Source organism: Lepidochelys kempii, chromosome 1 (genome assembly GCF_965140285.1).
Source record: "Lepidochelys kempii isolate rLepKem1 chromosome 1, rLepKem1.hap1, whole genome shotgun sequence".
In the NCBI taxonomy this organism is placed as follows: Eukaryota; Metazoa; Chordata; order Testudines; family Cheloniidae; genus Lepidochelys; species Lepidochelys kempii.
Window position 1 is genome coordinate 227675352 of NC_136380.1, and position 18745 is coordinate 227694096.

General features: G+C 43.1%; 1 protein-coding gene across 4 annotated transcripts in view; it reads left to right on the top strand.

Annotated features, from left to right (window-relative positions):
• Window positions 1-15777, top strand: part of KIAA0930 (KIAA0930 ortholog) — a 139675-nt gene extending 123898 nt beyond the window's left edge. For all 4 annotated transcript variants that reach the window (XM_073316079.2, XM_073316071.2, XM_073316111.2 and 1 more), the window contains 4 exons: window positions 114-308; window positions 2925-3087; window positions 8442-8597; window positions 10534-15777. In XM_073316079.2, coding sequence (XP_073172180.1) covers window positions 114-308; window positions 2925-3087; window positions 8442-8597; window positions 10534-10574 — 555 coding nt within the window. In that variant the 3' untranslated portion in view covers window positions 10575-15777. The remainder of the gene's footprint in view (window positions 1-113; window positions 309-2924; window positions 3088-8441; window positions 8598-10533) is intronic.
• The last annotated feature ends 2968 nt before the right edge of the window (window positions 15778-18745 follow it).

An 18745-nucleotide genomic window follows, 5' to 3' on the forward strand; every position in this document is an offset into this window, starting at 1 on the left:
TTACTGACAGGCACCTGTACAAATGTTCTATAGAATTATAGGGTAGAGCAAATGTATACCCTAATGTTTAGCAATTCATGTTACATGCTTCTTTCCTTTTCTGTGCATTGAAGGTGAGCGTTGCAGCGAAGATGGCTCAAAGGATGTCCTTTGGCTTTTATAAGTACAGCAACATGGAGTTTGTACGGATGAAGGGGCCCCAAGGTAAAGGACATGCAGAGATGGCAGTGAGTCGAGTTTCAACCGGTGACACTTCTCCATATGGAACGGAGGAAGATTCAAACCCAGGATCCCCTGTGCATGAGAGAGTAGGTAGTATATGGAAATACTGGATGGATGAATAAACATTAATGCACCTTGCTTCAGAAACCAATATGTGGGCCAAGGCTGTGGTTAGTCACCTGTAGACTCTGAAGTTTGCTTCTGCATGTTGTGTACAGCCAGTAGGTTGGTTGCTTTCTGTGCCCGTTGCTCTTGACCAGATAGGGGATATAGAAAGTTATCAGACTACTCAACAGTTTTGGAGAGATATTTTAATGAAGCAATAGTCAGGGTTTGCAAGTCAAAACTGAGGCCCTGTCTTTTTTGTGCAAAATCAAAAGATCCCACTGCAATTTCCATAAGAGATGGGGTTTCCCTTCCAAAAGGTGCTGTAGTAGTGTAAAGTATTTTGTGCATTACTACTAAACCTAGTAGGACACAGCACAATGAGGAGGCGTTTCCAGGGAATTTTGCCACAAATGTGACTTCTAATCTGGACCTGTATATTATTAAGGCAAAGACTAGGGCCCCAGTCCAGCAAAGCTCTTAAGTACATGCTTAACTTTTAAGCATGAGACTGGTTCAGTTGACTTCAGTGGGACATCACCTGGAGTAAGACACTATTCCGTGGGAGAAGAGAGATCACCATCTGGCCATACATAATTCAATTCTAAGCACAGTTTCAGGTAAGCTGTTTTGCCTGGCTGGTAGGGATGTTGCCATACTGTGTTAGAACTACCTTTAAGAACCATGTCCTAGCCTAGGCAGTTACTGGTGTATTCTCCTGTACGCCACCAAAAGAGCCCCAGGAAACAATGACTGCAACCCACTTTATTCTATAGGTCTCGGCAGTGGATTCTGCCTCTCCTTCCTCAAAGTCCCTGTTTCATAGATTAAGGTGAGAAGGGACACTTGTGCTTATCTGACTACCTGCATGAAACAAGCAATCTCGTTTGGTCAAGGAGAGCTGAACAGAACTTCTTCAGAGCTCATCCATGCTACCCCTTTGCTCAGCCACTGCAGTGTGAAAAGACCTTCCTGTGTCCGTGGCTTCCCAAAGGGCCAAGAAGAATGGCCACCACAGTGCTCTCCATGCTTTGCTGGCCTGCTGAGTGAAAGATCAGGCTCCTTAACCAAGCCTGGTGTCTCATATCCTAGAGTAAAGTTAGTTTCCCTGCGTTGCAACCTTGACGAGCCAGACCTGGAGGGAGTTCCTGGTCTCTTCATGTCTCAAGACTTCCAGTGTTCTTACTTGATGGTTGCTTGTGTCTTAACATTACCCCGCTGGTAATGGTTTTAATTATGCATAGTTTACTATTGTTTTTCCATGTATGTGTTATATCTAGTGTGTACAGAATAAAGAAACTGCTTTTTCTAAGGCAGCCAGAAAACAGAGACTAAATACAAAAACAGGAGGATCAGATGGGTGTAAAAAAGCTTTTTGAATTTTTCATATTACTGACAGAGAAATGATGTGAAAGGATTCCTCAGTGCAACACCAACCTGGCAAACTTTGCTGTCATCCTCAATCATGTGTCACATAGCTCTTTATACGTAGGGACAGATACGAGCAATGTAAGACTGCATCCTACAAGCAGCAGCAAAATTGTTAAATTAACCATGTAGAGAAGAAAAGATGAGATGGGGATTTCTGAGGCAGCAAAGTAGTTATCCATTTTTTCACTTGAATGGAAACCATTCAAGTAATACTTGCAGCAGCCCTCCACCAAGAAAGTGAAAGCGTCCCTGAACTGGTCAGTCCTAGTCCTCGTTTGGCCCAAGAGAAACTGCCTTTCCAATGAAGGATCTCTCTACTTTTCCATCCTCTGGCTTTGCTCCACTCTAGGCAGCTGTCTCCATGCAACTGTCATCACTTAGCCTACCTAATCATTACTAGTCCTTTCCGCACATTTTCTCATCTGCCATAATGATGTACTGACTTCATTTTCACATCAGCATCCTGGCCTCAGTAATTGCTTCCTGACCCCGCCTCACTAGACAGAATGTCCTTTCTAAAAGATTCTATATGTCATCCTAAAGGCAAGAAAAGTCCACCTCATTTCCAAGGCAAGGTGCATCTGCCATTCAAATGCCAATCCACAACTTTTAATAGTTGTTCATGCTTGTTTTCTTATCCATTTTGCCTAACTTTTTAATGTTAAGGTTGATCTATTTTTATTGTTACCCAAATCAGTTTATAAATCTTTTTTTTTCTAGTTTTGTTTCCTGTGAATGAGGTGCTTGATAGACAGCCGTGAAGAATGAAGCCCTCTCTTTACTCATAGCACACATAGCAGCGGTGCCAGACGCTCTGCCTCCACCTGGACAAACACTTCTACGGGTGCAGGGTCGTCCCGTCACCATGGTTCATTTGCTTCTTGAGCACTGCTGAAACAACCAGTGAGAGTGCCAGCTGTGGTGGTGATTTTTGCAACACACACACTTGTCCTCTGCAGACCTTACTGAGACAGCCAAATAAAAACAGAGTTCAAACAAGAATTAATTCAGGGAAGTCTCCAGGCCTGTGTTATATAGCAGGTCAGACTAGATAGATCTCAGTGGTCTCTTCTGGCCCTAGACGCTGTGAATTTATTACATAGAAGCAGAAGTCATCAAATAAAACTCTGCCTCCAAAAATTCTTCTGTTCCTATTTCCCTTTCAGGTCACTTCCTTCAGCACGCCACCGACCCCAGAGCGCAACAATCGGCCATCCTTTTTCTCCCCATCCCTCAAGAGGAAAGTGCCCCGAAATCGGATCGCTGAGATGAAAAAATCCCACTCGGCAAATGATAGCGAGGAATTCTTTCGAGATGACGATGATGGAGGTGAGGGAGATTACATCAGAAAACCCAAGTGTCCTGGCGTAGGACACAGAGCTCGGGAAAGTGATAAAAGTGGAGATTTTCAAGGGGCCCTAAGCAAGATACGCACCCAACTCCATTGAAAGTGAAATACACAAGCACTGATTTTCATTGGGCACCTAACCCCTTCAGAAAACTTTTGAAAGACTGAACCTGACTATTCCTACCTGCTTCCAATAATACCCTCCTTTATCTGGGGGAAAATTGTGAGAAGAGAATCCTTCATTTCAGATGCACTTTCCAAGGCAATAATGTACAATAAACTCATTGGCAAGTCATCTGAATACCTTTTGTAATAAAGGCCTGACCCAAAGCAGATTGAAGCCAATGGAAAGGCTCCCATTGACTTCCAGGAGATTTGGATCAGGTCCTAAGTGCACAGATAAAAAGTCTGATACTACTAATGAATTGCATTTATGTATGTAATGATTTAACACTTCATGCAGATCTTAGCACATTTTCTCTCTCCACTTCCAATTAAATTAGACTTGGTTATTTAATAGGAAAAACCAACAAGGTTAATATTGAGCCCCATTCAGAAGATGGTAAGTGAATACAATCACATTATTTTCCATCTAATAATTTTATAATATAAAAACTCAGTGATGAGAAAGTCAGAACTGTCTTTCATATTCAAAAATGTATTTAGTAGGAAAGCCAACAAAATTAGGCCCCTATTGATATGATAATATGTAAATACAAAGGTGGTATTTTCTAAATCATAAAATGTTAATAGAAATGATCAGTCACTGTTCTTTTATATCAGTCAAATTTCAATTAATTTTGACCAGATTATCCAACTAGAAACCATGCAAAATTAATCCCCAATTAATGTAGGGGTAAATATAGTCATTTCTAGATCAGAGTTTCAAATAAAAAAGCAAACTTAAGTAACAACATTCCGTTCAAATTCTGTGAGATAAAATCATGGCGCTGATCGTCATCTGCATTCTTGAAATGTTCATCCACAGACACCACTCCCCTCCCCTTTCCCTTAATTTTACCACTTCACCATAGCCATAGAAGATATACTTAGCATCCGTGACTAGACAAAGTTTAGCACAAGAGCTGAGGCCTGAATCCTGTACTGTGTAGTGTGTGGGGGAAACTGCTGTGACTACACAGAGCCCCACTGACTTTGTTGTGTTCCTGCTGCATGCAACACACTGTGGGATAAGGGCTTATGGGACTCATCCTGCTGAACTTGCTGTTGGTTATAATGCTTACTGTGATAGCCAGGGCCGGCTCTAGGCACCAGCAAAGTAAGCACCTGCGTGGGGCGGCACATTTCCAGGGGCAGCATTCCAGCGCCGGCCATTATAGGCGCCAACTCCGTGGGTGCTCCGGGGCTGGAGCACCCACGGGGAAAAATTGGTGGGTGCTCTGCACCCTCTGGCAGCTCCCCGCCTCAGCTCACCTCTCCGCCTGCTCCCCTGAGCGCACCGCCACCACTCCGCTTCTCTCTCCCTCTCTCCCTCCCTCCCGGGCTTGCTGCGAAACAACTGTTTCACGCGGCAAGCCTGGGAGGGAGGAGGGAGAAGGGGAGCAGCGGCACGCTCTAGGGAGGAGGTGGCAGTGGAATGGAGGTGAGCTGGGGTGGGGAGCAGTTCCTCTGCCTCCCCCCAAGGGTTACTTCCTGCGGCCCTCCCCGCGTCCTGCCCCCCCCCGCCCTAGCTCACTTCTGCTCCGCCTGCTCCCCTGAGCATGCCACTGCTCCGCTTCTCCCCCCTCCCTCCCAGGCTTGCTGCGCAAAACAGCTGTTTTGCGTGGCAAGCCTGGGAGGTTGAGGTAGGAGGGGAAATGCGGCCCACCCGGGGGAGGAGACGGGGCCGGGGATTTGGGGAAGGGATTGGAATGGGGCGGGGGCAGCCAAAAATGTTTTGCTTGGGGCAGCAAAAAACATAGAGATAACCCTGGTGATATCAGTGGGACTAGACTCATAGACTTTAAGGCCAGATCATGATCATCTACTCTGATCTCCTGCACATTGCAGGCCACAGACCTTCACCCACCTACTCCTGCAATAGGCCAATAGCCACTGACTGAGTTACTGAGGTCCTCAAATCTTGATTTAAAGACTTCCAGTTACAGAAAATCCACTATTTACTCTAGTTCAAACCCACTCTAGATCCATGCACCGAGCTGCTGAGCAAGGCAAAAACCCCCAGGGTCTCTGCTATTCTGACCTGAGGAAAAATTCCTTCCTGACCCTAAATATGGTGATCAGTTTGACCCTGAATATGTGGGCGAGACCCACCAACCAGATACCTGGGAAAGAATTCTTTCCAGTAATTCAGAGTAATTCCCCATGTAGTGTCCCATCTCTGGCCATTGGAGATATTTGCTAATAGCAGTCGTGGACAGGCCATATGTTAGTGTAAGCAACCTCATCATATCTCCTCTATAAATTTATGAAGCTCAGTCTTGAAACAAGTTAGAGTTTTTGTCCCACTGCTCCCCTTGGAAGGCTGTTCCAGAACTTCGCTCCTCTGATGGTTAGAAACCTACATCTCATTTCAAGCCTACCCTTGTTGATGGCCAGTTTATATCCATGGTAGTAAAATACTTTACTCAGTAATGTTTTTTGCAGAATCGGACTCTGAAGCTGTGTGTCCTAGTGACAAAAATTTTCACAACTTAAACTCTTGCTCTTCTCATCTGAGTTGGGGTCTCTCTCTTTCTCTCACTCCCTAGGAAAATGTGGATTTGTGTACCACTATAATACATCTTTTATCTTAATCTCAAAACCACTGAACTCAATCTCTCCTGATCTAAAAAGGACACAAATATTACAAGAGTAGTTCAGGTTAGAGCGTTAGAACCAGATAGAATTACTGGAATTTTGTTGGGAATCCAGACATATTTTAACATGTTGTAATAAGGTGTTAAATTTACACATAGATAGATATAGAATTTAAAAATAGATAAGTAATGTACATTATTTTGGTTCGTGGACTTCAGAAACCCAAGAATCCTACCATTATTTGCTTGGAAAGTTGTCGAACTTCAGAGGCACAGCACAGAACTTACAAACCAGGGGGAAGGAGGACTAAGCCACCTTGGAGCCCTTCCCAGTCTTGGGCTGCCCTGGGAGAACGAAGAAACCCTTGGTATTACTTAAAGATCACTGGGGGCTTGTCTAAGTTGTGGCAGCCTCTCTGCATTGCCCTCTGCATAGCCTGGAATGTGTTCAGTACTGCATGCTGCCACTGGCAGGATTTGCCACTTTGCCAGGATTTGCAAGGGGATCCTTGGAGGACAGTCTTTTGGCTTTCTTCCACCATGCTTGTGCCTGGGGAATCCAGCCCCAGACAGAGCTTTTAGGGCCCAGTTATGGTGCTGTGGCCTTTTTACCAGGTGTAAAGGGACCAGAGCAGGGGTGAGGCTCTGATCTCAGGCTTCTGAAAGATTGATGAGCAATCCTCTAACAACCCCTACTTTTTCCTCTGCTTGAGTTTGCAGATGGGGCATATTTCCTTCTGCTCGTCTTAGAGACACTTCTGCTATCTCTACTTTTTTTTTTTCTGGAGATTTTATTCAATCGGAATTTAATCAATTAGATGTGGGGTAAAGTTTTCAGTAGCGCCCAAGTCATTTTTGAAAATGAGTTAGGCACCTAAGTCACTTACGTGCTTTTGAAAACTTTGTCCAAAGTTGAGTTGAATTGAATTGGTCACATACTAACTAAATTGATAATATTGTTTTAACCCTATCGTGCTATATCTATGTATGTTTGGGTTTTCTAAGGCATCTCCTAGAATGGTATCTAAGTGGGAGGGAAAAATAGATTTATGGACTGAACACCTCTAGGTCTCTGACAGTGAAGAGAAAAGATGAGATTGTCTTCTCACATCCTTTGTTCTAGGTGTTGCTGGAATGGTCACTGCTACACATTTCTCTACTGTTAAGGCCTTTTGGTTCTAATCTAGCTTTGGGTTTTGAGCAGCTCCTTTCCAGAGCAGATCCCAAGTTTTTGTTCAGCCCAATCTCTACTTTTAATCACTGTTGTTCCTTATTAAGTCCCTGTTATTACTTTGAGAGCCTATTTTTGGAACTGTAGATTGATAATGTAAAGTAAGCCATATGGCACGGGATCCCAAGCTGTGGTCCATGAAATGCTTGATGGAGAGGTGAACTGAACTGGATCATCACATGATGCTGCCTCTCCTGGCTTCCAAGTGTTGATCTTAATTGAGAGCTAAAAATACCTTAATTTCCTAGTATTACTTTTCCACATAAGCAATTTCTGTACAGGGATATTTTGTGATCAAGAACATCTCTGTATCCAACCAAGTTCCACACTGGTGGTGGACCATTAGAGCAGGGGTGGGCAAACATTTTGGCCTGAGGGCCACATCAGGATTCTGAAACTGTATGGAGGGCCGGGTAGGGAAGGCTGTGTCTCCCCAAACAGCCTGACCCCCGCCCCCTATTCGTTCCCGCCCCCTGACTGCCCCCCTCAGAACCTCCAACCCATCGAACCCCCCCTGCTCCTTGTCCCCGACCACCCCCTCCGGGGACCCCACACCCCTAAAGGCCTCCCCAGGACCCCACCCCCTATCCAAGCCCGCCTGACTGCCCCAACCCCTGCCCCCTGATGGTCCCACTGGGACTCCCACACCTATCAAACCCCCCCCCCCGTTCCCCGTCCCCTGCATGCTTCCCCCCCACACCATTGCCCCATCCAACCTCCCACTGTCCCCTGACTGCCCCCTGGGACTCGCTGCCTTTATCCAAACCCCTCCCCACCCCGTTACCATGCCGCTCAGAGTACCAGGACTGGCAGCCGCGTCGCCCGGCCGGAGCCAGCCACACTGCCGCACAGTCTAGAGCACCGGAGCAGACTGGCGGCTCTTGCAGCCGTGCTGGCCGGCAGACCACTGGCAGCACGGTGAGCTGAGGCTGCGGAGGAGAGGGGACATCGGGGAGGGGCCGGCGGCTAGCCTCCCCGACCGGGAGCTCAAGGGCCAGGCAGGAGGGTCCCGCAGGCTGGATGTGGGCCGTAGGTTGCCCACCTCTGCACTAGAGGATAACCGCTTACTACTCCCACCAGCTAATGGAGTCACTCTGTTAGTTCAAGTGGTAATGGGGTATGCTGTGCAAGACCCTTTATTCAACTGCTACTAATGATCTCTGCCTGATGGAAGTGTATTAATGCCCTGCATGGAATTCAGCTCTAGATAATAATTTACAACCCCACCACTACCATCCTATTTGTGATGGGTTCTTTTCAAAATGAAACTGATATCTGAACGTGCCAGGGACTGGCTGGATATAAAGCACAATTACTTTAAGGTTATTGTCTTCTACCTTGACAGATCTTCACAATGCTTCGAATCTAAGGTCACGGTCCTTATCTGGAACAGGACGGTCTCTGGTTGGCTCATGGCTGAAGTTAAACAGAACAGATGAAAACTTTCTACTCTATGCACATTTAACCTATGTCACTTTGCCACTGCATCGAATTTTAACAGGTGAAACCTTTCAGATCTTCCCATAAATACCAAAAACGGTCTAGTCCCCAGGTGACGCACACCTGTGAGTTAGCTAGTTTTTTTGTTTTTTGAATACTGCCCAGTTAATTGACCTATGTCACAACCATGACATAGGCTTTCAATAGTGAGGTTAGACACCCTTCATATATTTTGCTTTTGACAATCTATGTAGAATGCCTAAACATTCCCCTCCCATTGCACTATTTTCAAGGGTTTTTTTTATAGGGCCATGTAAGTTGATATACAAGGTGATATATGTACACCAGTGTATAGATTTATATCCAGCTAACTCCAATCTGTCTGCTAAAGACAGTTATTGATGATGGGCTGAGGGAAACAACTGGAGGGCTCTGGACTAGCACTCTCAGTTGAGGGAGCATACGAACCTTTCCATGATGAGGCTGTCAGTCTAGAGTTCCTGTCGGATCCTGGGCCGCTTTCGGATGCGGAGAAAGCAGCAGTGATCAAGAGTTCTTGTTTATGTTGGTCTGGAGACTGTGGCACTTCTCTTGATACTTGATGCAAACCTAACCATGCCCCTTTCAGCTCCAGATTGGAGCATTGTAATACCGTGTCCATGAAGGTACCCTTTCAGACCACTTAGCAAGTTCAGGCAGTGAATAGTTGCCCATTTACATAACGTTTCATGCTATAATACAACTGTGCTCCATAGTCTACATTGGCTCAAAGATATTTTTTGGGTGCAATCTAAGGAGCTGGTTTTGATCTGGGAAAGTATTTGTTACTTGACCTCCTGTATCTTAGAATCCATCTCTCTCTTCATGCTCCAGTCCAGCAGTTGAGATCACCTGGGACGTGTGAGCTGATAGGTACTAGACTGGTTTGTCTGTGTGCAGAGCTTTCACCTAATGAAATCACTTCTTGCAGTTCCAGTAAAACCCCAAATTTATTGCAATTCAAGGAACATTATAAACATTATCTACTTGTCAGGGTCTTCCTGTGAGGTGGCTTGAAGAGGGGGTAGACTTGTGAGAATCCTGAGTCCATACTAATGCCTGATCTTTGCAACTTTGCGCGAACGTACTTGATCTGCCTCCTAATTATGAAATCTAAATCAACCCTCTTTTATACTAAATAATAATCCTTACTCTTTTTCTGTTGCCTAATAAAGGAGAGACTGGCAGCCCAATTGCTAAACGTTATTAAATATCTCAAGTGCCCGTTTAGGCACCTAAATACAGATTTAAGTGTCTACCTTTCCATGCCCATGTTGAAAATGAGGCCTGACTCTCAAAAGCACGCTTCCAAATCAATGTTTTGCTGGACTAGAACACAACAAAAATGTTCCAAAACCCCTAAGTTTTTTTGTTGTCTGTAACCAAGACCAGCAGACAAAATCATATCAATGTTTGTCTCTGTTTCTGAGGCTTCAAGAAAACCAGATGCTCCCTTGGTGCATGAGAACAGAATTTGGGTGCATTTCTCAGTGGCAGCAAAAGCTTGTTTTGCTACAGTAATTACTCAGTGATGGGGCTCCCACCTGTTCCCGTGAAAGACTATTCCACTGTCTAACAATGTTACCTGAAAGGATCCCCATACAACTGCATCTTTCCTGTCAAAGGACATATCAGTTCATATCATATCATAACATATGAGTTTCATATCACTATAAAAACTCTACATTGGATCAGTTGTCCTCTCTCTCTGCTGGCACATAGCTCTTGTTTACCACCACACTGTTAGTATGTTAGAACAAGAAATTAACATGTATTTGGTGGTATACGATGTGACAGTTCTGCTTTTTAATCCCCTTCTGAATTAGTGTGAAAACAATTTGACTAACATGCAATCCATGATTAGATCACTGGTTCCTCTTACTTGCTGTTTAACAATTACAAACTTTTGCCAGATATTCTCAATATGGACTGTAAATTGCCTTCTCTTGTCTGTTTAGATATTCTGGAAGTGCGGCAGAAACCAATTCTGATGACATAGCAGAGCGCTGGGCACTGCCTTGGAATTTTGCTGCCAAGTGCCTATCCATGATGGTTTTCTGTGACAACGCTACCATCTAGTGTCAGGAACATAAACCTACACAGAAAAAAAGGGAAGTCTAAGAATACCAGCCAATCAAAGTGCCTCTCTCTTCCTCTGCTGTCATACACTGTCTGCACACAGTAGTAATACATCTCTTTATAGTGTTCTGATGAGACGACTTTCAAAAACAAAACCAGAAGGGGCTGTGTTTAAAAACAAAATTAATGCTTTATGAACAATTTGTTACCGTGTTTACTTTGTAACTGAGAAACCAACATGTACAGAATGTGTTGAACTTTATATCCGTTGAGAGAAACAACTTTAGGATTTCATAATGATGTACCAATGAACTTTGTTCATAGACTCTTGTCCATGCCCTCCTTGTTATAATGGCTTTGTGTGCATGTGTTTTGGGATGCAAGGGACAATAGAATATTTTACTAGTCAGAAGGGGTAAGGAAAGAGATCCAACAAAGATGTGTTGCCATTGTGGTATGCGCAGTTGGTCAGGATGGAGCTAAAGTGATGCTTTCAATGTTCTATTTCTGTTGGTGTGTCGTTCCTGAATTCCTAAGACAGCTTTATTCCGTGATGACCGTTTCCCCATTTACCAAAGAACAGTGAAGACTTCATGCTCTAGAATGGTCTGAGGGAAAGAGCCAACATAAGAAGGGAAGAAAATGCTGCTCTAGAAAATCTGTAGTCCAGTTCCAGTACTGCTGCTGCTATGATATGTAGGAGTAAACCCAAGTCTTAATGTATAGAGAAATGGGAGAGCATAACTAGACTCCAGTACCAAACACGTTCAGATTATTATTATCCTTCTGCACTCGCAGGACCGCAGTGTAATGAGTTCTCCTCCTGGAAGCTTTTGACTGGTTCAGCAATTTCCCTGGATTCTATGTTTGTTCGTTTCTGTGACGATTCACTGTACTGGGGCACAAAGGGTTTTCTTTAAAGACAAGCTGAAGTATAGTTCTTCTCTGAAAAGTAACTGAAATGACCTTGTAGTTGTGTGCTGTGTTTAGCAGTAATGCATGTTTTTCTAAATAGCAGCCCTGTAAACCTCTCTGGGAATCTGAACATTCAATTGGTAAATATTCTGCAACCAGCATTCAGTTAACAGTTCTGATGGGGGCGCCAGAATATAGCATAGTTCGCTTTCTTAGCACTGCAGAGCCAATGCAGTAACTAGCAGACCCTAAAATACACACAGGAAAGAGATCAGTTGAGAGAGCAGATGCCCTCCTTAGTTACTCTTCAGGGCTTGTCTACATGTATAAACAAGCCCTCAGAATATAATGACCCTATGCTCCATGCTGGCACTGCTGTTACCAACATGGCATGTGCTTAAAGCCTAAATCTTTGGTTTTCCCCTTGACCTTTTCCCAAACTGCTTTGTTGTTGTTCTCTCAGTAGCATCAGGCGACTTTCAAGTAAAGCTTTCAGCTTCATTTCTGCCCAGAATCCATGGAAACCATTCCACTGCAGCTTAAAGGTAGACTGTATCTTTATTGATCACCCAGCATGATGGCTCCATCTGGTAAGAAGTACTTGTCAGACTGTTTATAGTTATGCTTTAAACCTAAATTAGAATATGCATTATTGGAGCCTAAGGCTGGAAGAAGTCAACTTAATGCAAAGTGATGGTATTTCTAACACTGGCAATGTGAACACAGTGCAAGAGACTGTAGGCCAATTTCCCATTCACTTTAGGCAAATCTTTCAGCTTTAAGTAACTCATTAACTAGTAGAGTTATTTTGTTAATGCTAACCAAAATTACTGCAGGTGAGAGACTGTCTTAAACATTGTTCCTCCAGTCCCTGTGTCAAGAATTAAATCACTTTCGGCAAGAGAGCAACCTCCAGCCTTTGTCTTGAGCCTCTGAAAATGCCTTTTATTCTGCACTTTCGTACTGCTGGGCTAAGCAAATCAATACAGTTTTCCTTTAACTGTTCATTGCAGTGGGGAGGGAGAAGAGAGATAACATTTGTACTTCTAGAGGCAATTGGAACATTTGAACCAAATACTCTTAGATTAGTAAATATTATGAATAGGAAAATTTACCCATTTGGAAACGTGACTTAGGTGGCGGAGTACTGTTCTGTCTCCAGCCATGTTCCCCCCTCCCGCCCCCAGGCTGACGTCAATATGGTAGGATTAAATAGCCTAAATTCTCATGGGCTGGAGACCCAAACAGTTCATGCTGTGTATATTTTCAGGATAAATGGCAAACACGGCATGATACTAAACTAATCAGGAAAGTATGGACAATTCTAGGATCAAGCAGCACAAATTCCATAGCCTTATACTGTCTTGCTGTATTGTATCTGGACTGGAGTTTTGCTAATGTCTAGTTTTTAAAAGGGCTAAGAAAGTCAGCCAGTCATTTTGGTATATTTTATACTGTGTTAACAGATCTGCCCCAGCCACTCTGAATGAAGAATGACTCGCCGAAATGGGCTGTAAATGCACCAGCTTGGACAGCCACAGGAACTACAAATCCATGTGTACTGAGTGTCGTTAGTGCTCTGAGGAAATAGCTAGAATGTGCCAGACTCTAAACTAGCCCTTCTAAAAATCTGAAGTAGAACTCTCTGTACAGCTCTAGTCAGTTGTTTTCTGTCAAGTGAAAAGTTTAAATATTTTGAATGAAACCTAATACTCCATCATAGGAGGATTTGGGTTTGGTTTTTGGGTTTTTTTTTTTATTAAACCATTAGAATCAAAACCTACAGTCCTTGCAGACAGGAAGGAGTCCCAGTGACGTTAGCAGGAGGTTGGCCTATGTGAGGCTGGCATATTATTTGAACCTTGAGTCTCTCAAAATGCCCTTAATCTTCACTTTCATACTGAAAAGGACCTTTAGCATCTTGTTGCACTACACTACATAAGAGAATGTGAGGTGGGAGCCCAGGATCTTTTTATTTGGCATTTTTCCGTCCTGTAGCTCCAAAGCAGTAAATCAATGGAGCTGAGGCACCACCGGAATTTAAAAACTATCAAGGAATGGACTGAATGTTGAGCTCCATACGTACACCAGACAGACTACAAATAAGAGTAAGCAGGGTTTCGTTTGCCCAGTTACTGTTCTGACTATTGAAGCAGCAGCAATTGTAATGATATGTACTGAAGCTTGACAACTAGAATGGAAGCTCTTTTAGTATGAGAAAGCACTATGGTTAACATGAGCCTGGAGAGCGCTGCTGCTCAGGTCAATCAGTTAATCAGTTGGTTATTCTTGTGTGGTCTGATAGCATTTTCCATTGTGCTGCACAACCACCACCTCCGGAAAGCTGCAATTTGCCATATCCATCATCCTCAGGATAAATATATAGACAGATGTCAAATACAAGAGTAAGAAATCTGTTTAGGTTGCAAAAGAGCTTAAGAGCTTATTACCACCTTGAAATGGTAACATTAAAGACATTCTCCGTGATCAATTATATTGTATTAGCAAGGCGGCGCTGTGCCTTAAAGACCACAGTGTATGTAAAATTCCATTCAAAGTCTTTGCAATTCCCCCCAGCCACCACAGGATGTCTTCCAAGTCTGTCCAACCTTTTGCATATGTCACATCGTGGATAGAGGTCATTATTAGAAATGTATAAGCTTGAGCAGGCTTGGTTCATCTAAACTTTGAGTGTGGGTTCACACTCCTTCTCATTGGATTCACTCAACCTTGAGGCAAAGCTTGTCTGAGGCAAAGCCACATGAACCAACCTGGGTTTGCAGAGTCCCTGTTCAGAACCATAAGCCGGGTCATCTTGCTCACCATGGCAAACCTGGCTTTGAAACAAAAGTAGGGGAGCCTCAAGTTTGCATAGGTTGAAATCTGATGTGACCTGAATCATGCTGTTCTCCACAGTCCTCCATTTGCAGAAAGGATGTGATCGACTTTTCTAAAAAGAGGAATAAATTTAGGTTGACGTGCAAGGGGAGGTAACACATTAAATTTCCAAAATATCTTCTTGTACCAGCATTCAGTTCTGCAACTTCTAAGGCCACAACTGGATCCATGTAGCTACAGCCTTATGTCCACACATGCAAGTGCTTGTAAATCCCCTTTGACATTGCTTTCAGCCAGTCATTGTCATATTTTGCTTTCCAGCTGAGTTTGTTTTGTCACCTACTTTTTCAAGTCTAAAATCTTCCTGATAAAAATAGATGTAGGATAAAACTTTCCAAAGTGCTTAAGTCCCAGCAACAGTCAATGGGACTTTAAAGTTCTTAAACGCATGGAACGAAGGTACTTGTGAGAATTCTACTAGTGCTAAAGGGACAGCCACCAGAAATGGCGAGTTTAACTGTACTTGGCAGAGCTGGCTATTTCCTATGGACCCACCTTATATGCATTAGCAAATGGTCCTCATAGCCTCCACAGGGTTGTGACTCAAAAGCATTGGGAATTGGGTTCTCTGCAATCACAGCCCAGAGTTATCTGGAGCTGCCCCACTTTGTATCATTAAATGTGACTGAACCAGATTGTGTAGAAATCGTGTGTGTTGAAAGTAAATAGAATAGAACCCATGTAGAGAAACGGCTAAATGAGTAAGTTGCCTGTACACCAAACCTTAAATGAAAAAACAGTATTTTACAATCAGAATGTAACTGTACAAGATACTATAAGACAGCAAGCAGGTTACAATATTCAGCATTCTCTATGTACATATATAAATATATTCTCAGACTAATTTTAACCAACTAACACTTGTTGCATGGTTTTTTGCCTCATTGATCATCAGCACTGAGTGACAGATGATCAACTGAAAATCATGCTGGCACTGTAGCTGAGCCCCTCGAACAAAGAGCAGTGAGAACACCTTTGTGCACCAAAAATAGGACTAATGTTACTTATTGCAACATGAAGAAAATGTTGAATCCTGCAGCCAATAAACAAAGACCTCTTAAATGACCATATGTTTTGTTAATAGTATTTTCTTTGTATTGTATCCTATGATGTTTGAGGGTAGTATAAATTTATATTTCCAGAACATTACGAGCCTTTATATTAAGCAGCAAGTTAGAAATTGGTTGGGATAATAATGTGAAACATGTACGAAGGTCCACCAAATGGGCAATTACCTGAAGATGAGTATCCCATTTACTGTTCACTTTCATTTGACCTTGAGTAAAAAAAGATTCATCTTATGTGACTAACACTGGCTCCTTGTGTGATCACTTTAGTATTTAGGGAGGGAAGGGGAGAAGGGAGGGGGAGATGCAACATAGTCTTAAAAGGTTTTTCATATTTTCAATCAAATATAATAGTAAAAAAAAATCTAGTATCTTTTAAAATTGTGTTTTCCTAGTAATTCTCTGACTTAACGGTGACATATCATTTATGTATTTATCTAGTGGAAAGGTTAAATGGAATGGAATATTGAGTCATGACTAGTTGGAATTTTTTCTTTCCTGACAAGCTCAGGTACTTTGAAAGTTTCCACATGGTGAGGCATTATTAAAACGGGATTCCAGCTCAGATGCTTCTGCTGACTGCAGTGTGACATGAGAAATAAGGCAGCCTTCCAGGTAGGGAAGCCCAAAACTGTTTAAGGTATAGGGTTTGATCTCTAAAGCCTTAAACTGTTTAGAAGCCACTGGAGAACACAGGTACTATATGCTCCCAGGGATGTATACCATTTAATAAGAAGGGTAGATGCAATTCTATGCAGGCCTCAGCATCCAAATGGATTTTGAAAAAAAACTTTCCTGCCTCCTCTTATCACATTGGACCATAGGGTCCATACGGCGTTCCCTACATTTCCCGATTGGCTGCTCGCAGCCTAGAAAGTGGATTCTTACAAGGAATATATGTTTACTTGACCGTTTCTTTTGTTGGATTTATTACCTTTATCTTGGGGGAGGGAGTATTACAAAACCTGTAGTTTCACATTATCAGGCACGACTAGCTGGTTATGAAAGCTATTGAGCAACTGACATATGACTTATTTGATACTGTCAACCAGTAGCATCAGTGGGCAGAAGTGACCTCTGGCTTATACACAAAGAAACAGCATTGTTAAAACAATGTAGCAAGAAATCGTGTGTTGGGAAAGAATTAGTTCAATTTAAGCCAATGGTTTTCAAGCTGTGGTCCATGGACCCCGGGGGATAGGGGAGGACAGAGAGCACCGATTATGTCTGAGATTTCCAATGGGGTCTACCCCGGTGGGAGAGGAAGGTTGGAAAAAACCCACTGCCCTAAGCAGTCTCTAGAGCCAAGCAAAGTTATTTGGCCAGCTCTTGTCGTTTGCAGAGATGCTCCTTATATATGTTTTGATATTGTATGATTCATAAGTAAGTTTCTTCCTTCCTCTTAGTTTAATTATCTTTCTCTTTAGTGATATAAACAGTGGCAACTCACTCCACAGATTCAGAGAGTGTTTCAGGAGCAATGTAGATTATTTTGTGTTAACAGGTGGTGACTCTGGGGTTACTACCCCTAGTTGGTAGCTGTGATGGTTACCTTGTTTGCTGACACTCTTCGTATGTGGAAGCAAAGCCTGTAGTGACAGTGTGAGTAGCCCAAGGCTGACTCACCACTCAGTGCATTTTGGAAGTGACCCCACCTGGGGTACATTGCTGAGGTAATAGTTCTACTACTGAGTGATTCGCTAATTATCTGGGTGATTCATCTAGTCAGCTGGAAACAGTTGAAAAGGGAGGGAGAAAGACATGCGTGAGGAGCCTGAAAGGATGCCCAAGATATCAGAGGTGAGAGCTCTCTCTTCGGCCCTGCTCTGTGTTGGGGTAGTAGGTAAAGTCTTGGGGGGAAAACCTTAGGCTGTGGTGGAACAACTGTTTATGAAGCACATTGTAAATAAAGCACATGGTGTTGAACTTGCCTCTGGTGTGGATGAGGACTGTGTGCACTAAGAATCCAAGGCAGGGAACCCCCACATTCTGACAGCTGGGTTGTCCCTTGTCCCACTGTTGCTTGTGCTTCTTGGAGCATACTAGATAAAAAGAGACACAAGTTGTGCTAGAAGGTTTGAAGAGATGCAGGGGAGAGGAAACCAGCAAGATTCTGGGCCTGATTCTCCTCTGGGACCCTGACATGAAGAGAAAGTCTGACAGCAGCTCTGCCCCAGTCAATGTGTAGATAAGCTCTGGGTAAAGAAAACACACAGATGAGGACAAATCTTGCCTCCAGGAGTGCTCAGACCACATCCCTAGTCCCATACAGCCATATTTAGCAGCAAGCCATCTGCCTCAATAAGTCAGCAAATATCCCCTAGCCAGAAATGGTTAACAGGGCAGGCTGCTCTAGATGACTTACTGTGAAATTTAGGTGCGGGAGGGAATCTACTCCCAGTTCAATCATGAGCAGGGAAGTATTGCTATAGAAGGTGGGTTCTCTCAATGCTCATTAGTATTAGCACCTCCTGCTGTGTTCAAAACCAGCAACAGTGGGATTTGTCAAAGCATAGAACTATTTCTTTAAAAACTGTCAATCTAAAAAAGGAAGGAATCAATAAGTGTTCTCTGGGCCGCTGGAAAGGTGATTTATAAGGATCCCCCTCATTTAAGAATCATACCTTAAAAATTAGGTTTCAGCTGTAGCTCACGAAAGCTTATGCTCTAATAAATTGGTTAGTCTCTAAGGTGCCACAAGTACTCCTTTTCTTTTTACCTTAAAAATTAGTTTGGTTAATGAACTTTGTTTTGGAAAATAGACAAATACACTTTTAGATCCTGTAGATAAGAAAATACAGTTAAGAGGGAAAATTAACCTGTTACAAACAGGTAAGGCACATAGATGTTAAACAATATTTGGGCTCTTAGCCAGAAACTTCAAACAAACAAAATTGGGCTAAATCAGCCATCCCTCTAATTAGAAATAAAAGGGGAGACTTAGTAACTGGCACCAAAAAGCTCTTTGAAATATTTGCTAACTTTTTCCATACTTCGTACAATTCAGAACATCCAACTCCTCAATTTATAAATAGATATGAGCCATGCAAAACTACCTCATATCGCAGAGGATGACAGCATCGCTTTTGATAGGCAAATTTCTGCTGTGGAAATTGAAGATGTAATTAAGAATTTAAAATCCAGTAAAGCTCCAGGTTCTGAGAGGTTTTCTGGAGGGCATTACAGAACTCTAAAGCAAGCGTTGGTCCCT